The sequence below is a fragment of the Colias eurytheme genome, chromosome 17 (assembly GCF_061535395.1).
Source record: "Colias eurytheme isolate Ceu_HAF_F1 chromosome 17, ilColEury1 Martin Lab GWU primary, whole genome shotgun sequence".
Lineage (NCBI taxonomy): Eukaryota > Metazoa > Arthropoda > Insecta > Lepidoptera > Pieridae > Colias > Colias eurytheme.
The window spans coordinates 3,901,742-3,915,351 of record NC_142996.1 but is presented as its reverse complement, the minus strand read 5'-3'; the positions used below and the strand labels follow the sequence as shown (position 1 = coordinate 3,915,351).

The 13,610-nt window shown below is 32.1% G+C and overlaps 2 protein-coding genes across 3 annotated transcripts; one reads left to right on the top strand and one right to left on the bottom strand.

The window, feature by feature from the left end:
* The first annotated feature begins 122 nt into the window (after positions 1-122).
* LOC149901145 (chitinase domain-containing protein 1) lies at positions 123-4,352 on the top strand. 2 transcript variants are annotated; one of them, XM_090111362.1, is made up of 7 exons: positions 123-209; positions 1,603-1,813; positions 1,912-2,092; positions 2,254-2,460; positions 3,277-3,438; positions 3,576-3,813; positions 4,169-4,352. In XM_090111362.1, exons 1-7 carry the CDS (start codon positions 166-168, stop codon positions 4,308-4,310), a joined length of 1,185 nt encoding a protein of 394 aa, XP_089967488.1. In that variant the 5' UTR covers positions 123-165; the 3' UTR covers positions 4,311-4,352. The 2 variants fall into 2 exon arrangements, with proteins under 2 accessions (XP_089967488.1, XP_089967487.1); XM_090111361.1 differs by lacking the exon at positions 123-209 and having other exon boundaries at positions 1,355-1,813.
* Positions 4,353-4,473: 121 nt separating this feature from the next.
* Positions 4,474-9,254, bottom strand: LOC149901144 (short-chain dehydrogenase/reductase family 16C member 6). Its single transcript, XM_090111894.1, has 7 exons — positions 9,132-9,254; positions 7,463-7,746; positions 6,415-6,530; positions 5,976-6,095; positions 5,563-5,724; positions 5,096-5,295; positions 4,474-4,797 (listed from the first exon to the last, which is right to left on the bottom strand). Exons 2-7 carry the CDS (start codon positions 7,731-7,733, stop codon positions 4,701-4,703), a joined length of 966 nt encoding a protein of 321 aa, XP_089968020.1. The 5' UTR covers positions 7,734-7,746; positions 9,132-9,254; the 3' UTR covers positions 4,474-4,700.
* Positions 9,255-13,610: the final 4,356 nt, after the last annotated feature.

Genomic DNA, 13,610 nt, shown 5'->3' with positions numbered 1-13,610 from the left:
ACCTATCAAGGAAGTCAGGATTGAAAAAGGATGGATGTAGAAGAAAGTTTTTGGAACATTTGAAACTTGTAGAACGAGTGTTACGAATAACGATAGTTGATAGTCAAGTAACAAGTATTAGGTACGTTATTTAATTGGATAGCTTCGTAATAATTGTGCTTGGTGATGTATAAATTTGATATTTTTAATTTTTCAAACGTTTTGTATGGGTATGTATGAAAAGCACTTCCATTGGAGAATTGAAGTGTTACATAAAAGTATGTAGGTACCTAATAAATAATAATACCTACTTAACACGCTTTTATTAGCCTTACCTGTATGTTTGTATGTAGGTAACTGACATGTCACATGTTTTATCATTTACTAGCGGTCCGCCCCGGCTTCGCCCGTGGTACATATTTCGCAATAAAAGGTAGTCTATGTTCTTTCTCAGGGTCTAAAGATTATCTGTGCCAAATTTCATCAAAATCGGTCCAGTAGTTTATGCGTAAAAACCATACATACATACATACAAACCTTTCCTCTTTATAATCTTCTTCTTCTTACTTATATATAAAATTCTCGTGTCACAATGTTAGTCTGCATACTCCTCCGAAACGGGTGGACCGATTCTCATGAAATTTTCTGTGCATATCGGGTAAGTCTGAGAATCGGCTAACATCTATTTTTCATATGTACCACGGGCGAAGCCGGGGCGGACCGCTAGTATTAGTATAGAAGTATATGTAGATGTAACCGGCTCTCCTAGACTCGAATTTGAAAATTTAGTTTTATAGCATTCAAATGCTTTAAATATAATTCGAATCCCGTCTTGTGATCGCTTTTTCGACACAGGAGAGAGAAAGAACGGAAACATGCTTCAATATTTTCATATTGTGCTACATTGTACAGATACAGGTTACAACTTACGACGTTAATGTATGTTATATGTACCACAAATATACTATTCTGTGATCATAAGTGTGGTGGACCATCAACCTCAATCCTCATCATAAAAATTAAAAAGTAATTCTCAAGATCCTCGACTAATAAGTCGACTAAAAGTTGCCTGGAAGAGATCGATGTTTTAGCGATAGCCGATAGGGCCGCCTTTTTTGTACACGGTATTTGATTTGTCTGTGTTTTTTTTCGTGTTGTTTCCTTGTTTTGGTCCAAATAAAGTATTTTCATTCATTCATTCATTCATAAATAGAGCTAGACACTACTTATAATAACTTGAATAAATAAACTGAGAAAGAGAGTTTAAAAAAGAAGACGTAATATCTTAATGTATATCTTTCATATCTATAAAAAAACTTCCGATCCTCCCTAAATTATTAAAAATACAAATTTATCCGTATAAAATATATGCTTAGAATTATGGTTATATGTTTGATCTGCAATTTAGTGTCAAGTAGGATTTTTGACAGCCCGTCGATGACCATATCTGTCAAAAGTCAAAACTTAAAAAAAGCTAAGGGCTTCAGCCATCGAGATCGTTTTGAATAGCCGGTGTTTTATTTTATTTCGTATTTGTGTAATTCTAGTCATAAAAGATAAATAATTGATATTCCGAAAGATGAGATGCCTTTCTACAATAATACAAGTACTTTTTATGCTCAGTGTTTGCTTTGCCACACTATCACCGCCGGCTGATAAAAAGTCACAGAAAGGTGTTAAACCGCAAGATGGTCCACGAAAAAATAATGTGTTGGATAGGAAATTGGTAGTCGAAACACCATATGCGAAGGATATCATAAAATATCACGCTACCTACCATCAAAACGTCAACACACGTAACTTTAACAATGCAGTTTTGGGTTTTGTTACGCCGGTAAGAATTGTATATATTGTATTGAGTTAAAACCAGCTTACTCAATATCTATTTTCAATTAACAAATAACAATAATGTTGTAAATGTTATATTCACAGTGGAATAACAAAGGCTACGATGTGGCCAAAATGTGGGGACCCAAATTTAATTATATATCACCAGTTTGGTTGCAAGTCAAGCGACAGAGTCCTAATATTTACATTATTTCTGGTTTGCACGATGTTGACCATGCCTGGATGAAAGTAGTGAAGCAAAAAGGAGCTTCAAGCAATTTAAAAAGTAAGTACTTCAAATTATGCTTGAAATATTAAAATCAACCATGTCATTTGTCAAACATATTTTTAAAGTAATTATGTGTGTCCTTTATGAATTGACACTGAAATGATTGGACTTGACTCATTGGTAGGAAAAAGTTCTACGCTAATTTCTTCTAATTTCAGTAATGCCTCGGCTGCTATTTGAAAACTGGCAAGCGTCAGATTTGAAAGCATTTTTCAAAGAACCATCATCACTGTCTGAGCAAAAGGCGCTCATTGAAGAAGTAAAGAAAACATGCAAACAGTGGAACTTTGATGGTATAGTGTTAGAAATGCTTTCACAGATTGGAAAGTATGTGGAGAAATCTGTTAAATTTATCCAACAGTTTGGTAAGATTGGCTTATAATCAATTATTGTGTACCTTTTGTTTTTTGTATGCTTTTAAAGTGTAGCTAATTTTTAAATAATTGATAATGGTGTTGAAGTACTTTTACTAGAGATTTTGTTTGTTATGTTATGTTAGGAAAATGCTTGACGAAACTTAGTATTGCCGTATACAATGGTTATATCAGAAAAAATAAATGTTTTTTCCTTGTTCAGTTAGCAAATTATATCTATCTATACATATATTATAATAAATCTGTAGAAGGGTCAATTCTGTACATTGAAAATATTGAAAAAATAAATAGCAGGTGGTGTTACTGGATCGATACCAAACCCAAATATGTGATTAAAAAAATTTTTGTCTGTCTGTCTGTCTGTCTGTATGTGAAGACATCACGTGAAAACTAACGGTTCGATTTCGATGAAACTTGGTATAATTATACCTTATTAAACTGGGCGTAAAATAGGATACTTTTTATCCTGAAAAAATACGAAGAAAAAAAATAATCTTAATTTTTCAGTTTTATCCATAGACGTTGTTCTGTAGAACAGCGAACACACGTTGGGTATTATTATAGGCCTAGCCGTATTTGAGTCCAATAGATATTTATAAGATGTTATTGTCAGAGTTACTCAAAATGGAGAAATAAACCATCCACGCGAAGACCGACATCCGCGCGGACGGAGTCGCGGGCGGAAGCTAGTCACTAATAAAATGCTACATTATTCTAGAATATTATTTTTTGTTGAGTTTGTAGCAACTCCTGTATATTATATACTTTTTCTAATAATTTTATTTAATATCATAAACATTTTTTCAGGTTTAGAAATGAGTGAAGATGACTTGAAACTTATTCTAGTCTACCCACCTTTCCGAGGTTACCCCAGTGATGAATTCTTCATTAAAGCTTATAATGATGTCTACCCTTATGTAGAAGCTATTTCTGTGATGACATATGATTTCTCAAATCCACAGAAACCTGGTTAGTTGGTTTTGATATGTACCCATAACTTGTTTTCTATTTCACCTTGTTAAAGTAGGATTTTTATTTCATAGAAATATATTTTTTTTTTAATTTATTGATATGATATTGACATCACAATGATAAATTTGTTCCAGGTCCAAATGCACCTTTATATTGGATGAGATTGTGTCTAGAAAAGTTAATTGAAAATGAAGAAAATCCCTCCAAAAGATCTAAAATACTTCTTGGATTAAATTTCTATGGCAACTCATATACAGCCAATGGAGGTGGTCCTATTGTTGGTGCGGAGTACATAGAATTATTGAAAAATGCCAAAAATAATCAGATGTTGTCCTACAATAATAATACAGCCGAAAATTATATTGAAATCAGGTAATTTACTAAGAAAACTATTAATAAAAAAATGTTGTGTGGTTTTATGAAACCACGGTAAAAGTGAAACTTAGGCACAAAATTATCGTATTTGTACGATAATTATCGTACGGTTCCGAACACTGCTTTATACCTACTCGGCAGCCGACCGTCACGCGACATGCACTACACAAAGCAGTGTTCGGAACCGTTCGAACAGTTTCACTTTTACCGTGGTTTCATAGAACCACACAACATTTTTTTTATTCAATTATAAGTATTCTTGAACTTACTATCAGTACATAAAATATACCCTTTTCAATGGAATATGTCACACCAGAAATAATTACTTAATATTGAATTTTTTATTTCCCAGGACATCACAAGGTGCGAAAAAGGTATTCTTCCCAACTCTATACTCCATTCAAAAGAGACTGGATCTTGCAAAAGAATTTGGTACTGGAGTAGCCATTTGGGAACTCGGCCAAGGATTAGATTATTTTTACGACTTATTTTGAAATGTGATATTACTTCTAGGTTTAATTAAATTATCTCCTCTTTTTGTGTGTTTGTATTTAAAAACTTATCTTTATTAGAATGAGAATTTATCGAACTTACACGTTCTACAAGTATGGTTTTTTTGATAGGGCAGTTGAATATAGAGGAGAAAGAAAAAATGTATGTGGAAAAATGGAAATTTTTATTTTTTAAATAAAAACTTAAAACTACGCGCTACAACGTAATAATTCGATCAGAAGACATCAGTCTTTGAATTTGAATAGTCTATAATCAATTTTATTTACAAAGAAACTACCTCATCCTAACAAAACACATATTAAAATGTTGTTCAACTTAATACTTTAATGCCCTATGCCATAAAACACATTTTCGCACAACAGAGTTTTGCCTTAGGCTGCTTGTGGCTTCTTTTTCAGTTCCATCATAGATTGTGGCCCCTTCATTACTCTGTGCATCAAATCCCAACACATTTTTGCTGGGAGAAGGCTGAAATTCCAATAAAAACAAACAATAATTAAAAAAATTTGACAATCATTGTAACAGAAAAAAAAATGTAGAGTCGAGTCGTTAATATTTTTAAGTGAAAGTTTTTATGTTGAAATAACAGCATGTTTATAAAGCCCCGTATACATGGTAAAAATTTGTTGAAAAACAGTTGATAACCATGATGCGCAAAATTTAAATAACTCGCTTTTATTGTAGAGGATGAAGCATTAATTGTCCCCTAAAGTAATCGTTACAAACTAGTTTGTAGTTATATAAATCGTATAAATTCAGATCTTACCATTTAAGAGGCAGTAGGTATCTAACTGAACCAGGCATGATGCAATTAACCTCGTTCTTCCGTATGGAATCGATCATAGTCTCTGCTACATAGTCTGGTTCGAGCATTGGCATTAGGCGCGGAGTCACTCCGTCGAACATGCCCGTGTTTATGTAGTATGGGCATACTAGTGTTGCTTGGATTGTGTTGTGGCCATGAGCCTGAAAAAAAATGTTTGAAATGAAAAAATACAAAAACGTTTATTTTAACCAATTTCTTTTTTTACGCAAATGATAGATATATTATAGTCCACTGAGAGGCTGGGCGTTGCCACCACGCCACGGTACGGCGATCCGCGATAGACGTGGGTTCGAATCCGGACTCGCGAGCAATTTTTTATATTCATTAAAAATATCTTAGGGGAATAATTGTGAGCAATTATTCACATAACCAAGTGCATATTCATGTAAATAAAATAATAAAATTACCCTCAATTCAGTAAACAGACTCTCGTGAAAGCCCACAGTTGCGAATTTAGTCGCGCTATAGTCAGTACACCGGTATGTTCCCAACAGACCAGCCACTGATCCTACAGTAACGATGTGTCCCTTTCCTGTCTCTATCATGTCTGGAAGAAAAGCTTTTACCGTCTGAAAAGAAAACATTTTTTATTTACACAGAAAAGAATAAAATGCATTGTCATCTATATGTGTGTGTTTCACTGATCGATGTCCTTTAACGACAAGTAGCTGATCAGCCTTATGTGTGTCCAAATCGAGATGGATAGATATTTTTTTTCTTAGTTTCCAGAGGGATTTTTCTTATGGTAATTTTTCTATAAGTACGTATTAATGAAATATTGTTTTGAGTTGACGATGGAGTCATTATACTTAGTACTTACCCAGTAATGGGATAGAATGTTGACTTTATAGGTAGTTTCTATGGCGGTATCATTGAGCTCAAGTAGAGTTTCCCCGAAAACAACACCCGCATTGTTTATTAAAACATCCACCTTTCCCACCTGAAATAAATATTCATTTATATTTCTTACAAATTAATTATAACATACTTAGTTACTTAAAATTGAATATTTATTTTACGACTCGTTGCTCCACGTTAAATCGTTAATGATTGTTGACGTATCGAAAAACAACTTGCAAGGTTAACGGGCTCATTAGAAATAAAGTTATTATTAAAATCTTAAAAGTGAACTAACCTTTCGAACGAATTATAGACTACGTTGACTTGTGGGTGTAGACGCTCGAGCTCTAATGACGATTGCCATACTCGTACATTACGAAATGAGAAATGATAATGTAAATCCCTCTAATATATCTTACCTCTTTTTTTACTTTTTCAGCTGCTTTATAAACTGCGGCCCGATCTGCTAAATCGACTACATTGCTGGATATTTCATATCCTTCATCTCTAACGGCGGTGCATGTTTTTCGTAATGCTGAAAAATAAAAATGTAGTGTATATTGTTACAAAATGAAAATACTTGAAAATTATCTTAATAATCTTTCGTTGGATTTTACGCGAGTATTTGAAATGTGCTTGAAATTAAAGATTATCTATATACCTATATGTATAATTAACAGAGTTTAAATGCTTTAGCCATGACCGCGCTCACCGAAGAGATCGGAACGTCGGGTCAAAAAGGTAATTTAATAAGTACTTATTAAGTCGCATTGAAGTCTAATAAAGCTGGCATGGATTCAATAGAACCTTACTTAACTGGTACTTAAATACCCATTCTGAATATTAAAATGGGCATTGTGATACCAAGACCTAATAAACCCATTTATTTTCTCTTACAACATGAGTATTGCATTGCGTAACTTTAGTGAAATGATTTAAAAAGTCTTAAAGTTTAAATACCTACCCAAGGGTTAAAATATTAATTTATGATTAAGTAAGTACATATTATCTTCTTGTTGACAGTTGACTTCTTTACTTAATTATTCACGGTGTGTTTGGTGTTTACGTCTTGAGAATGGTCTATGAATATTTATTATGTGCCACGTATCTCTATTCATGTTGCAACTTGCACCTCATAATTACCTAATATTGCCGTTTGTTTTTCTCTTGGTTTTTCTCATAAATAAAGCCAATGGACATTGATACTTTTCCATTTTATTTAGTATAGGTACAGACGTCTGACATAAAAAATAAGTAGGTAGTAAACGATCAGAGTATTTCACAGGAGTATTTATTTAGAAAGTAAAGAAAATAAGTGTGCAATTATTATAACTTTCTTGGGTAGATATTTATATAGCAGAATACCGAAACGAACACCAATAAAGAATATTTTACATTCGTTCTTTTACTCGACTCTATATTGCCTAACTATGACTCTTGCTAATATATTTTTGCATAAAATCTTACCTTCTTCATTTATATCCCAAACTACGACCTTAGCACCCAGCCGAACCAACTTTACTGCTAATTGTCTCCCCACTCCTCCCCCTCCTCCTGTGACGAGGACTACATCCCCTTTCAAACTCTTCATAGGCCTGATAGCATTCGGAACTAACGTCCAGAATAAAGATTCAAGGATGTAGTAACATGATAATACAAGGAACAGGACAGTATCCTTCGCGATGTCAAATATGCTCGCCACTTGAGATGGTTTCTTCATTTTGCTGTCTGTCATCATGTTTGAAATTATACTGAAATTAGAAAATTAATGATAAAGATATGAACATAAATGGCGATATTTGTTTTTTCTTAAAAATATTACGTTTCGCTATGTATAATACCTAGTTATATCTAATCTACCAAAATATTTTTTGTGTACCTAGTTAATGGTTTAAAAACTAACGTATACTTTAATGTTACGACTAATTTATTTTAATTCATATTTTTAGACGTCATGTCAGTCTATCCTAAGACTATAATAATACTACGTGTAGGCCTAAGTATACGTTGTTGTAGAGTGGTAGAGCGTAGAGCAGCATCTATTAGTGGTGGTAGAATGATTAAGTAAGGAGGCCTTGTAGACTTATTAACATTATTTATGTTTTTAATCATTACAGATAAACATCAAATGAATTAATGTATGAAAGCGCTTCGCTTCGGAACCTATTGCACCACTGACATTCATTCAACATTTCAAAAAAATATCTAAGTAATGTAAATTCAAATTATCTTTAGTAGTTTTGGGTTTAAAACAAGATGTATAATTTTAAGACTATATTGTATTGATAATGTAGATTGATAGATACATCTAGATAAATGCATGCAGCCTACTTAGGAAAGGTCAGTTACAGCCTTCACTGATTTAGGCGCCTAGCTCTACAAGTAAAAGAATGCTAGTGGTTATTTGTTTACTTCGTCTAATAGTATTATTTGAAATATTGGTCTATTAGGTACTTTTATTTTAAGTAATTTCAACACACCCACTAAAATATATATAGGTATATAAAGGATATATTGAGATGATGATGTTTTTGTTTTACAAGTATGTTCGAGAATATTTTTTTCATAGAAAAATATTTTCGATGAGGTCAAAATGCCTTCCGAGTTCCGACATATATCTACCATTTTTTATGATAGATGCCCAAATAAAAAATCTTCCTCTGTATACCTATAGCGAGTATTTTTTCTAATACCTATAATGAGATATCGACTATTTCTACGAGATGAGAATGTATCATTCTGTTTTCATTTATATGCTTTTGGCGGATTTTTATGCATACATGCTGTTAGTGAGTATAATATAGAAAGTTAGGTTGTCTAAAAGAAAGTTGTTTTTCAATTTACCGATAAACGTTTATGGCAATAAATATAATTGACTATAAGAACGGTAAAATTACGTTTTTTTTTTTATTTTTGAATAAATCCTGAAATATATAATATTTTTACTAAAGCTATCACCAAAACAAATACAAATCTCTATACTAATTGACAGAAAAATGTAGAGTTATCTCGCATTGTAATACCTACAATTTATTATCATAAATTCACTTTAATAAAAACAGAAAAATATCTGTGAAAATATCAATCAAAGATATATTTTTTTTCTCTACTCCACACTCTAATATTAAACACGTACCTCTTTATATAAATAATATCATGTACATAAAGTTGTTCACTTCACAATCAACGCGTACTACGGCCGTCGGTTGGCCTACAACTGTGCTCTACTCTGAGGCTTTCTCCTTAACGGTACTTTGATTTGCATCTAATATTTTTTGTCCACAAGAACCTGGAAGCCAATGATCCCGGTTTCAAGGGAACTTTTGGGATAGTTCTTATAAGACAAAATATGCATTGCGGGACTTATAAGAATGTCTATATATAGTTACTTGATGTTAATAAGATTGTACTATGTAATATAACTAACAAGATTAGTTGAAAAGAGAAATTATAGTAAATATACAATGGAAAAATAATGTGATAGTCAATTGAAAGCTTATTAGCACGCTCCCATTAGCTTCATCTGTAGATATGTTTGTATGTAATCGACTCATTTTAGAGTCGATTTTGACCCACTTTTAACGGAAAGATTTCAAATTTTATGTGCTTATCAAGGAGAGGTGATAATACAATAATTTCATGAGTTCAGCGTATTTTTTAACTAAGTATATGAATGTTGCTGATCGAATCTATTGATGCATAAATTAAAAACTCTACCAGTTTATTTTATTTACTCTACTAGGTACGTCTATCTCTTCTTAATTTTATATACTCGTACTGATAGGCTATAATGGTTCAACCTACAGGCACCTATGTACCCACCATGCGTGCATAATGCATATGCCAAAATTGTTTATTGTACGTGAATGAATATTAACGAAAAAATTTGTAAGTAGATATTGTTTACATATGGCGTGTTTTTTTTCGTGCTTCAAAGCAATTTAAGTACTACCTATAGGTACCTATCTTACGGTATTTAAAGGTATGTATAGGGTGGTATAGCCTATAGGAAAGAGTAGAGTATAGTAGGTACGTGTATGGAAGAGTAGACCGACATATATTTTTATCAAAGTTCTTTCTAGTCGCAAAATATGTCGCAGATTACCAAAAAACAACATAATATTGTGCAATTTGACGAAATTAATTGCATAATAATTAATTAACTACGTCCTTGCTTTTTCATTTTATATTCTTGTAAAGTAATAAAAGGAATAATTTAGATTAGTTTGTCATAAATGATCTGATTATTCTTCACAAAATTATCGTGGATAATCTAAAAGTCTAAATACAAACCACTGAACGGATCGGGCTGAAATTTGGCATGCAGGTAATATTAGGACGTAGGCATCCTCTAAGGAAATTTATCAAAGGATTTTGATAAATTCTACCCCTAAGGGGATGAAATATGGGATGAAATTGTATATGAAACTTTGTCAATTATAAACCGAACAGGCTGAGACTTATGCATAAAGCTACTATGATGTAGGCATCCCCTTAGAAAGGATTCTGATAAATTTCAACCCTATAAAGGGGATAAAATAGGGGATGGAAGTTTGTATGAATTAGATGTTATGGCGTAGGCATCCGCTAAGAAAGAATTTTGATGAATTCTTCCTCCAGGGGGATATAATAAAAAAAACGATACCTAATTTTAATTTATAATAGGTAATATGTACTTCTTAACGCGAGCGAAACCGCGGGCAATAGCTAGTCATAATATATAAGAGGGTGCAGGAATATAATATTTTAGTCATGTCTTTGCTGCAGTAGTTTTAATATACCTAGTCTACCACAGACAACTCTACACTATAAATTTTTTGTTGTAAGCCTACACTGCATAATTTTAAATTTGGAAGTGTTTTGACGTTTAATAAATTAACAGCATTTAAATACAGGAATAGAATTAGCAAATAATTATTATTAGTTAGTAGTTACCATAAAAAAAGGCTATAAAGTCAATTGTTATTCAAAACTAGCAAAGTGCAATTATTGCATTATGCAAATATATTCTGCGATGAACAGATAATGCCTTCCGACAATAATAGTATTGATGTTGTATTAGTAACGCTTGATTTAAATATAATCGATTACTATACTGGTATGGAAAGATATTCTTTTGTTGAACTTATTGTGATAAAGTTCTACTGTATTTGTTTGAGCGTTTGTTTGTTGTTTTCTTTAGTCTATCTCAGATCCAAATATCATCAAAATTGATTCAGTGGTCAAGGCGTGAAAGCGTATCAGAGAGTTATTAAGAATCGAGTTTATAATATTAGGCATAGTATTACCTACATTCAAGAATTTTTTTTACATACCTACACGGTTATTTTGAAAAAAAAAATTTACAACAATCTACCCTCAAAATATTTGAATTTAAAATAATTTATTTGTCTATTTGTTTTGTTGCTACTTGTTTAACTCATGATGTATATGATACAGTATATCCCATAGAGTTGTTTTTCCATTGGTAAGATAATTTGTTCAAAATATACCTACCTACCTCTTGTGTTGTAATTGTTCCAGTTGCTGTCGAAACTAACTGATTTGAAAGCCCCGAGTGCTTTAGCTATGCTCAAACTAAAATATACAATTAGCATATTCGTTTGTTATTACATTCCACCAGAGTGGGTTGAAATACTTTGTACCTAAGTATCTTGTTGGTAACTATTTGTTTTTATTAAATTGAACAAAAAAGTCATGGTTCTTCCGAGGATGCGTGTCTGTGCGTGAATTGCTGTCATTGAATTGATGAAATGTTAACAAAAGCTATCCCCGTCCTCACTGGGATCGGGAGTTGCCATTTGAAAAAAAGAAGAAGAAGAAAAGCTATTCAAAAGCATTTCACTATCTATGGAACAAGAGATCGCATTTGTGTTACTACACTTACTATTCCATGCACTTGTGCATGCACTAGTTCACTAGTGACTAGACCATAGCACAGACTAATAATAATATACTACGTATACAATAGATAAATTAATATTGAAAAAATCAATTTTTAATTTTTATTAAATAGCGCCATCTATTAGAACGAAGGCGTAACATTTATTACCTGAATTCAAATTGCAGGTTCGAGTATAGAAATAGAATGCTTGCGGTTAAATCTCAATATTTACAATAGATGGCGCTCTGTGTTGCAAGGAGACCCTTGATTGAGGCTGTGTTCGCAAATTTGATATGCGAGAATAAAAACCGCTGTGCGGGCTGCGGATACAGCCAAGCACAGTATTACAATATTATTTCCTATTGTAATACTGTGCAGCCAAGTTTGTTCCATCTAATTCTTTCAGTAATAATTATTCTGCATCAAAAGGTAAAATAAAGATTCACTATATAATGTGTCCGGCCTTATTGGAGGTATCATGGAGGTATCGCTTGTTATATTTACCTGCCATACAATACAGCGCAAATCTATGAACTTTTTAACAAATTACATTTCAAATTTCAATCAAGTGAAATATAATATTAATATAATTTCCTCTTTTTTGAAGTCGAGAAAATCTACCTATATCATCATCATCTTTCGCCTTTTCTACAACACAATGTTCGCTCCAGCTCCGTCCGGTTTCATGATTTGAATTAGTTTTTTCTAAAATTTTCAACGGTTTTTATTCTAATCTGGAATCTGGATACCTATCGAGTTAGTTGCATATATGAAGGATATATACCTACGACAAAAAGTTAGAAAATAATTTTGTCAGAAATAATTATATAGGTACCTATATTGATATATGTAGATATACAATATAAAAGAATACAATACTGGCAAAAAAGTATACATTATTATTTATATTATGAAAATGCGTAATACTTACCTAAACTTAACACTAATAACCTCATCAAGAATATTGAATTTTTTTACCAAAATATTTAAATTTAATAGGTACTTTGCGAACGTTGCGAACCTATTTGTTTAGTTTTTGCTAAACGAATTTTTTTCTATGAGACCCTGAGAAAACGAGTCAAATGCTCACAATTCATAATATATTTATTAATTTAATTAATTATTTATTGTTAACACCATTTAACATATAATTTATTGTTAGTACCACAGGTTAGTACAGATTGGACGTAAACGGTAAAGTACAAAAGGTGACCTTATCGCTTATCAGCGATTTCTTCCAGGCGATATACTAGGAAGTAGGACGTATATTTTAACTGGCTGATTGGCTCGTCTTCGCCCGGGTTAAAACGGGATAAAAAAATAACCTTTTTTTACTCGACAAAGCTCTAAAAAGACATATTATAGAGCTTTCTTAATCCTAATGTTAAATAAAACTAAAATCATCTAAGTTTTACTGTTAAAAAAATTAAATCATCTTAAAATTTTAATTACCACTTATAAAAAATGTGTAGGTATAATACCTAAGTTTTTTTTATAATTTTTAAAGTTCCGTATAATAATCAATTTTTTTTATGAAATGTAGCGAAAGGAAAGTCTTCAGGTATACAGATTTACATAATTTAAAAGTTTATATATTTTATAAATATCATGTTTGTATTTTTAACCGCATGTTATTGATAGTGCAGCTGAAGGAAATGCACGAAGGTCATGATCTCGAAGAGGGTGCGAGGGTCGAACTTTGAGATTGCGCGCGCAGTGAACAGCCCGCTT

What these genes read in the sequence shown, in the direction of transcription:
- LOC149901145 (XM_090111362.1), top strand. Translation starts at nt 166, where the DNA reads ATGTATAAATTTGATATTTTTAATTTTTCAAACGTTTTGTATGG. An exon ending in TTTTCAAACGTTTTGTATGG is followed by an intron (nt 210 to 1,602) that starts GTATGTATGAAA and finishes TTTTATGCTCAG; the next exon opens with TGTTTGCTTTGCCACACTAT. An exon ending in CTCAAATCCACAGAAACCTG is followed by an intron (nt 3,439 to 3,575) that starts GTTAGTTGGTTT and finishes AATTTGTTCCAG; the next exon opens with GTCCAAATGCACCTTTATAT.
- LOC149901144 (XM_090111894.1), bottom strand. Translation starts at nt 7,733, where the DNA reads ATGATGACAGACAGCAAAATGAAGAAACCATCTCAAGTGGCGAGCATA. An exon ending in TTGGGATATAAATGAAGAAG is followed by an intron (nt 6,531 to 7,462) that starts GTAAGATTTTAT and finishes TTTATTTTTCAG; the next exon opens with CATTACGAAAAACATGCACC. An exon ending in ACATTCTATCCCATTACTGG is followed by an intron (nt 5,725 to 5,975) that starts GTAAGTACTAAG and finishes TTTTCTTTTCAG; the next exon opens with ACGGTAAAAGCTTTTCTTCC.